General features: G+C 40.1%; 1 protein-coding gene across 1 annotated transcript; it reads right to left on the reverse strand.

The window, feature by feature from the left end:
- Positions 1-2,844: 2,844 nt before the first annotated feature.
- alkbh8 (alkB homolog 8, tRNA methyltransferase) lies at positions 2,845-13,936 on the reverse strand. The gene is made up of 12 exons (XM_040131757.1): positions 13,717-13,936; positions 12,525-12,658; positions 12,292-12,392; positions 11,949-12,080; positions 11,576-11,671; positions 10,937-11,041; positions 10,021-10,091; positions 7,666-7,772; positions 7,177-7,337; positions 6,193-6,473; positions 4,460-4,609; positions 2,845-3,817 (listed from the first exon to the last, which is right to left on the reverse strand). Exons 1-12 carry the CDS (start codon positions 13,852-13,854, stop codon positions 3,038-3,040), a joined length of 2,256 nt encoding a protein of 751 aa, XP_039987691.1. The 5' UTR covers positions 13,855-13,936; the 3' UTR covers positions 2,845-3,037.
- Between the last annotated feature and the right edge of the window lie 921 nt (positions 13,937-14,857).

A 14,857-nucleotide genomic window follows, 5' to 3' on the forward strand; every position in this document is an offset into this window, starting at 1 on the left:
GCAAAAGTTAACATATTCAACATATTATCATATTATTGACCAATAGTCAAAACCCCAAAAATCTTTAAGCTGGTACAAGTGACTTTTTGGCATTTTTGATTTAAAAATTATAACAATTGATCAGTTATCAAAACTGTTGCCAGTTAATTCTGTCAATCAATTAATCAATTAATCAAATACTCGTTTCTGCAATAGAATACGTTAGTTTCTGGGGAAATAATGAAACTGTCGTGTACAGTGAGGGTTAATAGGGGCCCAACAAATTTTTGCCCTGAGGTCACCTAGGAGGTTAATCCAGCCAACACCTACAACCATCTAATTGTCCCATCTATTAATTACCAGTGGAACAGGCTGCTTGTTGCAAAATGTGTGGACAAGCGCAAGAAAGTTATTGGCTGTTTACTGTGAGGGTAGACGGTTATCTGCCCGATAATACAGACTTATATATTGTAAACCTGCTTGAAACAGGAGTGTAAATTAGGTTTTAGTTCAGGATGTAGAGGTGCTTGGGCCACTTTGTACTGCATATGGCTATTAGACAATGGAAACATTAAAATAATGTGTGTATCAAGTCATTTTCATTTACGTAGCTCAAAATCACAAATTTGCCCCAGAGCACAAAACAGAACAATGCAGGACAGCCCTTATCCTTGTACCCTCAATCAAACTCTGAAAAACCCTGCAAAAATGATTTCAACAGGATAAAAGAGAGAAATATCAGGAGGAGCAACAGAGGAGGGATCATTCTTCAAGGATGGAAAGACCTGCAATAGATGTTGTTTATATATATATATATAGACAGAAACAGCAATAGCAGTAAAATAGTTTAATTCCAAAACAGTGGGTATTAATGTGCTGCTTCCACGAGGTTTTTGAACCTGGCTGAAGGAATTTCCTCCCATTCAATCACAAGAGTATATCAACGAGGTCCGGCACTAAGGATGGCTTACGACACTTGGATCATAGTTGTGTTTCAGTTCATACCAAAGGTGTTGGATGGGGTTGATGTCAGAGCTTTGTGCAGGCCGGTCAAGTTCTTCGACACCAAACCCAGAAATACATTTCCTCATGGATCGTGTTTTGTTCACAGGGGCACTGACATTTTGAAACCGCAAAAGGTCTTCCTCAAACACTCCCTACAAAGCATCCTATTTTCTAAAATATAAATGTATGCGGTAGCATTAAGATTCCCCTTAGTTGGACCTAGCCCAGTTCTTCAAATACAGCCCCAGACCAAAACACCTTTAAATTTTAATTATCTCTCCAAATGTCAGGCACAAATCTGCTGACAGACTCAACAACAATACATGCACAATAACACTACCACACACTCACACGCACATTATTGTGCATGATATGACTAAAGAAATCTCTCTCACACATATACACACACACAGACAAAGTCTGCTTCACCTTAATCAATAAACCACTGTCAATAAAAGCCACCACACCATCTCCCCTGTGTGTATGTGTGTGTGGGTCACAGAGGATTGAGGAGCCACGGGGGTTATTTACCAGGAGCCACTGACCCATTACCAACCTGCCACAGAGGGACAACAACAAATTACCACGCTCCACTCCGTCGCCATCAATACTCCATTATCCCACAATTCATTGTCTTTACAGCCGTCTAGTAAAGCTTGTAAATAGGATGCAGTGTGAACGTGTGTGAGTGCAAGAAAGAAAGAGTGATGAAGTCATAGTTCAGTGTTTTTACAGTATACAAATGAACAAATAATCACTGATTCTATATTAAAATGCAGCATTGGTTGCTCATCAGTTGATCTAACATAAACAGTTACTTTAGTTTAATTTAATCCTAATTTAATATCAAAGAATTAGTTCTGCCGTCACATTTTAAGTTGTGCACAAAATGTTGTAATGAAACTGTATTTAGATGGTTCGAGGACACCAAGCTGGCTAAAAAGGATGTGAGTTGCATCACTGATTAAAAAACTGACAATTTAAGGTTTAATGTTGCAGCTCCAGTATTAACTGACATTAATTCAAAAGGCAGTGGTGCAAAAGCCCATTAACTTTGTTAAAGGTTTATCCTTTTTATCCAGTAAAGTCACAAATACTAATCTATTCATATGCAAACAGCATTAACACTGTCTATGATGCGGTACACTGATTTTATTAATCAATGTACAAATACATGGTTTGACCACTGACCATGAGGTGCTACCTCTGTGAGACACATTTTTTTTAAAAGAGAAATTTATGTAAGGCTTCTTGACCGTCAGCAAATCCCCCACAGCCTGAGACGTCATGGTACACCTTGGCCCTTTCACTTGAAAAGGTCGAGCACACACTGTTACTAGCTTAACCGCAGCTCAGTGAATTCAGAGCAGAGGTTAAAGACGGTGAAAGAGGAAAAGCAGTGAGATAAAGATTATCGCTGGTGAAGATACTGCACAGTACAGGGACACTGGAGAATGTTGAAGAGCCTTTTCATGTTCTATTGGGCTACACAGGAATGGTCAGAGGATGCTTATTAATTCTGCATCTTCACCCCAAACACTACCTCTTGGTTTGCTTAAGCCACATGATTGGGATTTTCTGCTGCAGGATTGAGGCAAAATACTTACAGGCATGTATGACGCATCTCTTCAGAAACAGCATACTGAGACTATGATTCAGCAATGCGGAAGTTCTAGGCTCAATCCATTTTCCAACCCTAATACGTAGTAATAGTTCAAAGAAATGCTATGAATTCCCAGTGGTCTCATATTTGCTCGCTTTTAAACCTAAATATGGAAGTTGTTTGGGGTCTTATAAAGTCCCAACTTGATCCATTGTCAAAAACTGATGCAAGTAGTAAACAACAATGGCAGACTTTTTATAAAATATATTTATTTTGCAGCTCTTTTCTGTTCATTTCCATTCATTTTTTCTCTTCAGCATTTAAACAAGATTTTTTAAATTTATATTGCATTAATTGTCATGGTTCACTGCAGAATTCATATCGTCTCCCAACATGTATCTGTAGCAAAGTTATTATAAATGATGTGTGTATCAGTTCAAGTCATCTCCTTCAGTCCTTCTCTAATATAACACACCAGTTTCCCTGGTCGTGGTAGCTGCTCTGCACTTTGACTCCAGCCACCTGACCGCACAGTTGCTCCAGCTCTCCCTGCTGGAACACGTGGTAATAGCGATGGAAGACGGGTGCTGGACCGCTCTCAGACTCAGACTTTAGAGTAAAGCTGGATGTCTGTGCGATGTCACCATTTGGACTGGGTTTGGAATCTGGGCTGTGAGTGGCATCACTGGTGTCAAGACTGGATCCAGAGGACATGTTGGAGTCAAATGCTAGGCTGGCGTCACGGTTACAGTCTAATCTGGTTTTGGAACTCAAACTAGGGTGTGAACAAGAGTTACCTGAAGTCTTGTTGAACTTCTCTATCTTTTTTTCCTTCTTTCCACCCTCTCCTGACTCATCCTCATCTCGTCTTTTCCCCGCTTTCAAATGCCAGGGAACCAAAAGGTCCTGGGTGTTGAAGGCTGTGCGGTTGGTGTGCACACTAAGTTTGCCATCAGTCATTTTGCTAACATCTCCCATGCTGTCTACAGGCCTGTAGTTGTCTTCTAAATGTCTGCTGGTCTGGATTCTGGATTTCCCATGAGGCTCCTGTCCGTCGTCTAATGTGCTGTTGATGGGTCTGAGGTTCGCAGGAATCTCTTTGTTCTGTTCTTTGAGGTACTTGGACCTCTGCTTGTTGTACTCTTGTTCAAAAGCCCAAACGTAGATAAGTGCTCGACCTCCAGGCTTCAAAAGTCTCACCAGCTCCCTCACTGCTGCCAGCCGACGATCCTAAAACACAAATACAATAAGGCAAATCTCACTGATGGAGGGTTACAAGTGATGGTTTGGCTTTATTTGAGGCATATTCCTTCAAATAATGAGGCAACAAACTGTTCTGTGATTGTGGTGTTTGAACCAACATTGGAAAGGAGGCTGCGGAGGTGGAAAAGGAATCTCCTGAAAGGCTAGATTTCTGTCTCCAAAGTAAAAAAGATCTGCAGAGTTTTGTTTGTTTGTTAAGTTTTAATTTCTCAGTCTCTCTCTTTTAGACCAGTAGCGAAACCTGTCACATGAGTGTTTAAACATCCAACACAATGCTTAATATCACCATTAAATATCTGACAAATTTCCCATTACTAGTCCTAACATATACAACTAATGTTTCAGTGTCACCAACTACCAATCAGTAACGTTTACTCCCTGGCTAATTGGAAAGTAGATCCTTGAGAGCAAAAGCCTTTTAGGGAACAGGAACTAAAAGTTGGAATGGATCTTAAGTTCCTGAGTTCCTAAAATGATTCTAGTGATGCATTACACTCCAGTGTTGGCTGTTTCCGTGTGGGTTCATCTCTCTCAATAAGTAATATAATGGTTTCAATAAAGATGGACATGTCACCTGTTATTCTTTGTTTGTGCATGTACTGTACCTACCTGAGTGGAAAAGTGGTGTATCACAGCTATGGAGATACAGGCGTCACAGGAGGCTGTTCGCAGAGGGACAATGCGAGCGTCGGATACAAACGCCTGGAAACCTCTCTCTGCACAGATTTGGACAAGAGCACTGCTACGGTCACAGCCAACCTGAACACAGACAAAATACACACATATACACACATAAGCATAAAATGTATTTATTTATTTATTTAAATCAGTCAAAAAGAGGAAGACAGGTACAGAGTACAGAGTCTAAACATGTAAAAGGTCCAAACAAAACCACTGGTGAAATTCTTGTTCTCACTCTTGCTCACTTGATTTACACTGTAATACAAAAATCACACAGAGATCAGCAGAAACAACCTCTAATTGTTACTTGAGCCAGTGAGATGAGGGAGAAAGTACAAAGACAGAAAGGGGAAAAGAATAAACAATGACTCCAATATGAGCAAAAGAGATAAAGAATAGTGTTAGGTAGATGCATTGAGTGACAGAAAATCACAGAGAAATTTAAGTGTAGAATAGGGAAGCTGGAAAAAAGTGAAAAAGGAAGAGAAGAAAAGGACTGAGTGGACTGGATGACAGTTATAGTAATTTTTAAGACATTTTGTCTAAGGGAGCAATTCAATCAGGCTTCATGAGTCATATGATCTCTTCCCAAAAGAGACAGAGGTGATAAGAGATAGTAAGAAACACTACACTACGAGAATGAAACAAATTCAGGAGAGAAAAACAGAGAAAACCCAGGAGATGCAGCTCAGAAAGTTAGTGTGTGACCTGATCACAGTGTCCTCAGCAACGATTTATCATGGTTACAGGCTGAGTCACGATAAGCTGCTTACACGTACCTCCAAATCCCAAACATGAATATCCCAGTGAATATGAAAAATTGGCTGTTTACATATGACTATGCATACATAAACAGAAAATTTAGGATATTGCCATGGAAACTGAGCTAGTGAAAACAATGACAACCAGCAGAAATCCGAGTGAGAGGAGCACAGGCCTCAGCAACAAGGATTACCATTCCTCGGTATATTATTTAGCTCATTTAAATGTTGACATAACCTATAAAACAAACAAGCTACTAACTGATTATTGATATGTCCCCTCATATGAACAATATGACTCGCTGTCGCAACAAAGCATTGTCCAGATTACCAGCCTGACTCACACTTGGAGGAAAATAAGTGAACAGCAGCGTAATGATGCAAACCTTTGTATTCTCCCTCCCTTCACTCTGGAGCAAACAAGCAAAGGTCTGGCTTATGCAGCACCCATAACAGGGCACCGAGGACTTGATACAGCTACGCCTTTACATTTAACATTCATGAGAATACTGAGCACCGAAGGCTTTGACCTTTTCTCTCCCGCTGTAAAAAAGGCACTGTGGTTTGCCAGGAGATCGTTCCAGCAGGTAACACAGGCTTGTCACCATCAAACTGGTCTAAAAAAGGCCTCTGCCTCCTTGTCCCTCTGAACCTATCGGAGCCCCTACTGTGAAGTAGCAGCAGACTTTTTCTACTTCAAACGATTCATTGTTTGCCGTGTCAGCTGCACCTGATTTGCTGACTGTGTATGTGGCAAGTGATGTGACACTTGTGTACATAAATGATTGTTGTGAAAAGACGCAGCGGCAATGAAAGTGGAATGGAAAAGGAAATGTCCTCCCAAGGATCACTTAAGTATTGCAGAATTACAGATATTATTATAATATACGGTGGACTCACTGCAATCACCTCTGGGTTGACACCCAGGTATTTCCCATTTCCACATCCCACATCAGCCAGCACGCTGCCAGGTGAGAGCGAGGACAGGAAGTGGCAAACATGAGGCCAGGGGGAGTGGCGAGTGCTGCTAAAGTGGGAGGCGATAGCGTCGTACACCCGGTGCACATACTCCTCCTCCAGACGGGTTGCGTCGGCACGGCAACAGGGAAGTGACGGGGGAGATGGCGGAGAGGGCGAGGGTGCTGAGGGAGCTCCCTGACTGTCACAGGCTGAGGGAAAGGCTGGAGAGAGAGAGAGAGAGAGAGAGGAAGAAGAAGGAAGAGGGTGGAATGGTGAGACAAAGGGTAGCACATACACACCCATAAACCCATTACATTCAGCTGAGGCACAGCTACTTCCCTTTGACCAGCTATGCCGCATAAAATTTCATTATTATCGTATGGCTTTTTTTGGGGGATAATCTGCAACTATAATCAATGAATCTTTTCAATCATTTTTCAAGCAAAAATGCCAAACACTTTCTGGTCCCAGATTTTCAAATGTGACAATTTACATTTTTCTGATTATGTTTTATAATGTTAGTCAGAAAAAAGAAGCAAATTGAAGACAATACTGTGCTTCTGAGAAATTGGGAAGAGAACTGCTTGCAAACTGTAGATTTGCTTTTTTTTTTAAAGTTTCAGTTAGTGATTTGTGTCAAAATGGAGGTCGCTGTATGCTCCTGTGCAGCTCACTGGGCAGATTATGTGACAAACAATGCAACATGTTGCAGGTCTGATCCCGACTGGGATCGTTGCTTATGCAAATACTCTCAGTCAAGCGGCTGTGATGTGCTTTAAATAAGGGCAGAATTTACACTGAGGACACCCCCCCAAAGATTTGCCGAGAATTTGGTTGTCTGGCATCACTTCAATAATGGCAGCAATGCAGTTTTCTGTTATCAAACACACGGTTTCTTTTATTTTGAACTTGCAAGATTCTCACCACAGCGGCAGGGTTTATGTCTGATCTTGCGGAAAGTGAAAGAAGTGCGGATGCCCCTCTTGCTTAATGTGAGATTGCTGTTGGTCCCGTGGTCAGAAGTTGTGTGAGCAGGTGATTGTGGGTCACAGGCTGGCACCATGTCAAACTTCCGAGGAGTAATCCTGAGAGAAGATAAGAGACAGTTGTTGTAGTAGTTGATGATCAGACACAAACTGACAATAACTTGAACTGTCATTGTGCGTAATGTGAACACCACAAGATGTGAAAGCGACCAAATCCTGAGCCTGTCATTGGTTTTATTCATGCGAAAGAATTAAAATGAGTCAACACACAGACTGTATTGTACAAAATACAGTATGAAGGCATCTACTACAACGAAACAAAGAAAGAAAGGAACTGTCAATTCCCTGTAAATTGACCTAAAGCTCACGTCAACTTAAACTGAATCCTAGCTAGAGATATTGATCCATTTGACACAGTCCTGCTCACCCATGGGTCCAGAGGTATCTGCTCTCTCCCTTCATCACCAGTAGGCTCCGTCCTGGCAACACCACGGGAACAAGACGACCGTCTGGATGACGGAATTCCATCACTGTCTGTAATAACACAGAAAAAAAGCATATACAAGGATTAAAAAAGATTTTCAGACCACTCATATGGACACTGGGGAAGGCACCTACTCTCTCACACATGCACACAAGCACACACACAGACACACAGACAGGATACAATTATGCATTAAAACAAAGCAGAAAGAAACTGGAAAACTGTGGAGAGACAAAGAACGGAAATTTGTCTCCCAGAGCAGAAGGATTGTGCACATTATCACAGATGCCCTGAACTGAGTTTTCCTCTCCCGATACGGACGTTACCTCAACTCAGGGTCCTGATCCGATATACCTCACTACATATAACTCGTTTGAATCAATTTTATGTCAGATAACATGAGATCAGGGATTGCCGTGGCACTAAAACTGAGTCAGCGGCTTGCTGTGACTAAATGAATGTAACTGATAGAGATTTTTTAATGAGATTCACAAAGAAACTGTGGATTGGTCACATCTCAGCCAAAAACATTTTCCAAACATTAAACCCTCTTTCCTTTTACTCAACAGTTTTGAGTGACGTCACCCAGAGAAAACACTCTCCGCTTGCTCTCTCATTAACAACCAGCAGAGGCATCCCAGTGTTTGATACTAATGTTTCCTTACAATGCATAACAGCATGAGCTCTAACGGGAGATTACATCTACACAGTTTATAACTGCATCTCTCCAACTTCTGACAGCAGGAAAATTGGATTTCGTGAAGTGGAGCCGTGAGTGTCTGTGTGTTTGTAGATAAAGAGGGACAGATATGTGTTCTTGTATGATTGTGAGAGAGCAATGTACAGGCAACAGCAGCAAACGATCAGATATTTCCCTCAAACCACAACTGAAATCTCTCTCACTCTCGCACGCATGCACGCAGGACTGTGCTGTTGCCATCGTAGGAGTATTAGCCAATCAATGAAACCAGTGGAATGTGACTAAATTGTTGGTGATGCTGACAGCTATGCTTTACTACCAGACTATTCATCATTCTCACACACACGCACACACTCGCGTGCGCACGCACACCTGTAGACGGCCAATTACTTCTCGTCTCTCCCTGTCTTTGAAAGGCAAACACAAACAGGCTCAGTAAACCTGGAAAGTGCAGCTATATTTCACATAATCTTTTTTTTGCATTTTATTGTTAAATAATGGTGAGTCCTCTCTTTATGTATAAATGTTTTGCCTCTTTTGTATAATTTTTTCAAAAACATTTTTAAATCTAACATTTATTATATTATCACCATATTCAGAGGATAGTGCTATTAGGTAGTGAAATATTTAATTTCACCCTGTTGATTGATACCTACTTGATAGCTCTGAGTTTTGGGATTTAAACGCCTTTCTGCTCGATACTGGTTTCCCCATTTTGCCTGAGCAACTGATATAACCTGCCTGCACTGAAGACCTAGGACAAAGAATACACTGGACTCTCGCACACACACTCACAGTCTGTCAATCTGTTTGTGAGAGACAGATGCTGTGACAGAGGATAGATGATTGCTAAGAGAACCCCTGCTTTTCAGACAAGCAGTGAAAGATGGGTGTTCATCTACTGCAGTCCCCCTGCAGTAGATGGACTACTCAAGGACTCAGCAACACCCACTGTTCAAAGGAAAATCTGTATCTCTCTTGTTTATCATCGTTAACAAAATGTATTACAAGCAGGGAGACTGTGACACTTCTATAAAAAGAGTCTGTATTAATAGAAGGCCACAGTGAGCAAGAGGGTGTAACATTATATAAGTGTGTTAGAGAGACAGAACATAGCACGCAAGGTGACGAAATGTTCTCACACACACACACACACACACACACACACACACACACACACACACACACACACACACACACACACACACACACACACACACGTGACAGTTGTGCCCCCGAGGCAAACGAATCACACTGGTCAGTGAAGTGACAGTCAATTTGACTGATCAAAGCAGGACATAGAAAGGCAAACAAACAGAGAGAAGACTTTCTGAACATTTACAACTGCCTATTAACGTTTTAAATGCTAAAATGTGAAAACTGTTTTCTTAAGACAAACACTTTTTAATCTGCGAATTTGCCACTCTCACTTTAATTATTGATAATTGCACCTTGAGTACCACTGATTGATGTTGGCTATGCAAGCTGATTGATGAGTTGTAACGTTGGGTAAATAACCAACCAACGGGTCTGTGGTGAGAATTTCTCTGGACCAGCTCGTGCTGCTTGAATCACCACACGATGGACTGACTGCTTACCTTTGCCCCCAGGCTCAGTGACAGGATGGTGTCCTCAAAGGCAGAGTGAGTGTCCACATGAGGAGGAATACCTGAAAACATTATAAAGCATACATGTAAAATGAGAATCATTAGAAAAAAGCTCATCGGGTTTTTTTGAAATATCAAAAAGTGTTAAAGGTTCAGTGTTTTTGGAAGGTGCTGCTGGGCTCCACTGGACCTTTTGTAATGTATGAAACTCAACTCATTCTGACATTTAGTAATAAATTAAAGTTAATGTGCTTGAACTTAAAAAAAACAAACATATTTAATGATAATTCCTTCCTTTGAAAACCTTATTTCAGCCATTAAAGGTCACTGCTGTAATTCTATTAATAAACAGGAAGCAAGGACTTTTTAATTCCTCGTGGATGCATGTTTCAATGTTGCAATGGTATCTGCTGCCACCTTGTGGTATAAATCAGTATAACCTGCTTGTTTGCTCCTTTTAATTATGTTAGAAAAATCAACAGAATGGATTTAATAGCCACAGCTTAGCAATTAGGTCTAAAAGACCAATGACTCTACTTTTAGTGTCACTAGCCTCTGAAATAAATAAACTCCCTCAGACTAATTAAACATCTGTATATTTATCCTCTAGTGGTTCCCACACCTCTGTACAAGGCTTCCTTACCACTTATGTATGTCTGAAATTCCTGCAACACCCCTGATTAAACTTAATATGTAATTGATTCTGTTTGAATTATTCAAAGCTATGAATAAGTTCATTTTTAATACAAAATTGCATATTTTTTGTGTTTTGACAAGCTGTCAGTTTCTCCACCGGGTAGGTCATTTTCACATAGCTTTACTGATAACCTGAGAAACTTATCTAAATTATATTCTGAGCCTGTATGTGATAAGGTAGGTCACTAGAGACATGACTGGAATAACTCACCCTGTCCAGACTCATACTGGTTGATAGTCAGTTGGTCTGGTGTGATGTTGATGTGTCTGTTCCTCACACAGCGCTCCAGAACAGGCAGACACTCCTCAGGAAGACCTGGATACACACACAAACACAAACACAAACACAAACACAAACACACTCATCAGGTCTTCTGTTACTTCTTCCTAATTTTTTTCTTCCAAATTTTACAATTCTCTAACGTTTTCTCTGCTATTACAAGAAGAAGCAGTCATAATGTTTTATCTAATGACAAACTAGTCTAATAAGGGTTATAGGTGAAAATAGAAATGCTGAGACATTTTACAGCATGTTCTATTTAAAAAAAAAAAAAGTAATTCAATGTGCCAGTGGAGAACAAAAAATATTAATAGATGATAATTCTCGCAGCAGTGTAGGATTGGATGAGATTTCTTATTTTTAACAACTGCTATTGGTAGTACCATAAAAGACACTGTGGAGTTCAGCAAAGCAAAGCATGCATGTGTCCCGAAATCTCAGCATTTCAATCAATGAGTATAATGTTATCCAAAGTAATAGGAATAATGGCCAAACCTATGAAAATTCGACCCATAAAAAATCCAGAATATAAGAAAAAAAATATTTTGATTAAAAAAAGAACAATATTACCTGCAGGTAATGGCTTGTCCTTATCCACATTGTTGTTGTCGTAGCGAAATTCAAAGCCATAATGTTTGACTCTTCTATGCTTCAGAGCTTTTTGAGCTAAAATGCATTAGAATGAAGTTAGCACATCAGGTTAGTAAAAAAAGGATCAATTTGTTGTATTTTTTCGCTGATCTGTAAACATTAAAACAATACAAACTTTGAGATGATTATTCAGGATTCATTCAGACTGATGGTGACGGATGTTAGGTTCAATGTTAAAGACTAAGACTTCAGTTTATGATCAAGTTTCCAGAAGAACATTTCTACATAGCAGTGTAGCCAAAACTTAAGAACCAAACACAAACCTAATAAAACAAAATACGCAGGCCCTCACCAGTGACATCGTCATTAGGGGACGACCAGTCTATAGCGGAGAGCAACAGAGCCTCTTCTTCTGGAGACACAAAATCTTCCACCAAGACTAATCCCTCCGGCAAAGGAACAGACTTCTCCTCCTCAAAAGTTACTGTAAACAAACATACATAACACACACAGTAAGGATCACACTACTGGCTGCAAAAACATGTTTCTTATAGGGCACACGAGCCTACAAACAAATCTAATGGTTGTCTTTGAACATCTTCCGACTTTCTGCTAAAATGTGATGTAAACATTAATGTATTTTTCAAACAAGTATCACAGAAATGTGCGTGTGGATCAGTGTTCAAGGGAAGTACCTGAGTTGACATAACTGAGGTAGAGTGTGACACTGTTCTCTCCACATTGCAGCTTTTGTCCATTAAGGTGGACAAGGGCTTTCTGAGCACTCTCTTCAGATCTGGAAACAGAATGACAATAAAATCACTGAGAGTTTTAAACTACAATTTTCCAGAGATGTTCAACAAAACGGTGCTAAAAGTATAAAATAAGTTCTTGGTGTGACTAAGTACTGTCCATGCGCCAACTGTACCTGTATGTGACAAAAGCATAAGGCTTGTGAGGGGCCATTATCACAGTCTCCACCTCCCCCATCTCTTTCAGAGCTGCAGAGAGCTCCTCTCGACTAACGCCGTTCCCCAAACCGGCGTTGGCCACCACCAAACTCTGCAGAAGAGACAGAGGTAGACTGGTTGGTTCTGAACCAGCGAAAACATCGCGGTTTGAGATATTGTATTAAGTACTTCACCACCAGAAAGCAGCAGCTACCCAAGAAAAAAATGCAAAGCTTTGGCTGATTGCAGCTTCTCAGATGTGAGCATTTTGTGCTTTTCTTTGTTATTCACAACACTAAACTGAGTATTTTCAGGTTTTGGACATTTGGTCACACAAGACGTGAAGACGTTACCTTGGGCTCTAGGAAATTTTAACAGGCATCTCTGGCTATTTTTTGTTGTTTTATTGACAGAATGGCTATTAGATTAATCAAGAAAGTAATCAGCAGATTAATTGATTTTTTAGCCCTAGGTTTTATGTTTTCATTGTGATCGTTTAATATTCTGTCTTATGTTTTATTGGTTTCATGCCATGCTCCCGAAAAAACGTCATTATTAGTTAGTTATCAGTACAGTAGTTATTAGTATATACTACTATAGTGTATTCTCTCCCTACAGTCAAAGACACATGCAAAAACATTATTCATTTTAATGTATTTTTCATTTTCATACCAATTTCTTCACTTGCTATCCTCTTATGACACCTATTACCGTACCTTTAAATATCTTGTTTCACCTGTTAAAGATTCGCGTTGTTATTATATTTAATGTATCCTTGAAAGCAACACACCAGAGTAAATTCGTTGTGCTCTTATACCTGATTCAGACACATTCAACACAATCATCGCAGGTTGGAAAATTGACCCCAAGCCGGCTACAAAGCATGGATCACATTGTTTTTCTTTCATACGACTGAAATCTGCAGATACAAGCTAATATATAAACCATTTCTGTAAATTAGACACGCACGGCAACGTGCCTTCTTTATTAAACTGACATTAAGTTCACGAGCTGAAAATCAAGTTTGAACTGTATTTTATTGCGTCCAATACCTGCAAAAAGCTCCTTGTTAAAAGAAGCAGAAGAAGATACGTTAGCTGGCTCCTTCCCTGCCTGACAGCTGATATACTCCATGTTTATACACGTTTTTGTTTTGTTTTGTTTTTTTACCTTGGTAGGCTGTTGAGTCGTGCTAATGCCTTCATGTTTAAGCAAAATGTAACTCGCTTTTATTTGTTTTCGGAGAACTTTCTTCTCCTCTTTACTCCTTCTGACGGCCTTCAAGTTGTTGTCCAGACTGGGATCCATCGTTCGTCATTCTATTCCGTCCGGGTGCCACGAACATTAAAGACTGAGAGTTCCCGATGAGCCTCCTCCGGGGATGGCAGCACCAGCTCCCTGCCTCCTTTTGGTTTGACAGCATTCTGATTGAACTCACTATGTAGAATATGGGTGTAACTAAAGATAGTTTTAAATTATTCTAATATTTTTTTTTGATTATTTTTAGAATAATTACAATATCCCCGTGAAAAAAGCGTATTGTTCTTTTCTCGGTGTCTTAGCCAGATCCATGGCAGATGATTATTACTTCTGAAACCAGATGGATAAACAATGTCGCCGTGTATCTGCTAGATGTGTGGGTACGAAAAAACATCTATTTAAGTTTTTTTTTTTTTTTTTTAATCAAAACCTCAAGGAAGCCAGTCAGTCATGCAGACACTTCTGTATGACACAAAGACTGGTCAGCTTAGCTTGTAGGATATGAATCAACTGAAACAATAAAAACTGCTGCGGGGGGGGGGGTCAGCATGTTTTATTTGTGGAACTAATAACAATAAGAATGGCTGTATTCCAGCAATTAGTCCACGACAATGGAACAATTAATTGCACCAGCGTTTGGCAGTGTAAAATGTCTAGTGTGAGGAAGGTCTGTTCAACTCTTGTTTCACTCTTCTTTTACCCCCTGGTCACGTGTTTCCTCCATAGTATGTTTGAGGATAACTAATATAGGGAAATAAAGTCTATCTTCGTCAGTCAGTAGTGTGTCTCTGGTGACATAGGTAATCCAGCTAGTTAAATCCTACTGTGTAATATTCCACCTGGGACGTAATGTTCTTTTGTGTTATGTATCTATAGTATCAGGCTAATAATGGAATTACTCTTCCCTTTTTTTTTGTCTAAGTGGTTCCTCTCTCTTCTGTTCTAATATCTCAGTCTTACTGACAACTAGTGTTTTGCCCTGTGGCTCCATTATATAGGACCTAAACCCTGATGGTGGATCCATGCTGCATGCCTCCCCTAATCTCCCAAA

The sequence above is a fragment of the Xiphias gladius genome, chromosome 7 (assembly GCF_016859285.1).
Source record: "Xiphias gladius isolate SHS-SW01 ecotype Sanya breed wild chromosome 7, ASM1685928v1, whole genome shotgun sequence".
NCBI lineage: Eukaryota > Metazoa > Chordata > Actinopteri > Istiophoriformes > Xiphiidae > Xiphias > Xiphias gladius.

Excerpts from the sequence above, each read along its gene's own strand:
- alkbh8 (XM_040131757.1), bottom strand. The coding sequence starts at position 13,854 with ATGGATCCCAGTCTGGACAACAACTTGAAGGCCGTCAGAAGGAGTAAA. Across the intron at positions 6,474-7,176 it reads ACATAAACCCTGCCGCTGTG|CCTTTCCCTCAGCCTGTGAC; the intron begins GTGAGAATCTTG and ends CTCTCTCTCCAG. Across the intron at positions 4,610-6,192 it reads TCAACCCAGAGGTGATTGCA|GTTGGCTGTGACCGTAGCAG; the intron begins GTGAGTCCACCG and ends GTCTGTGTTCAG.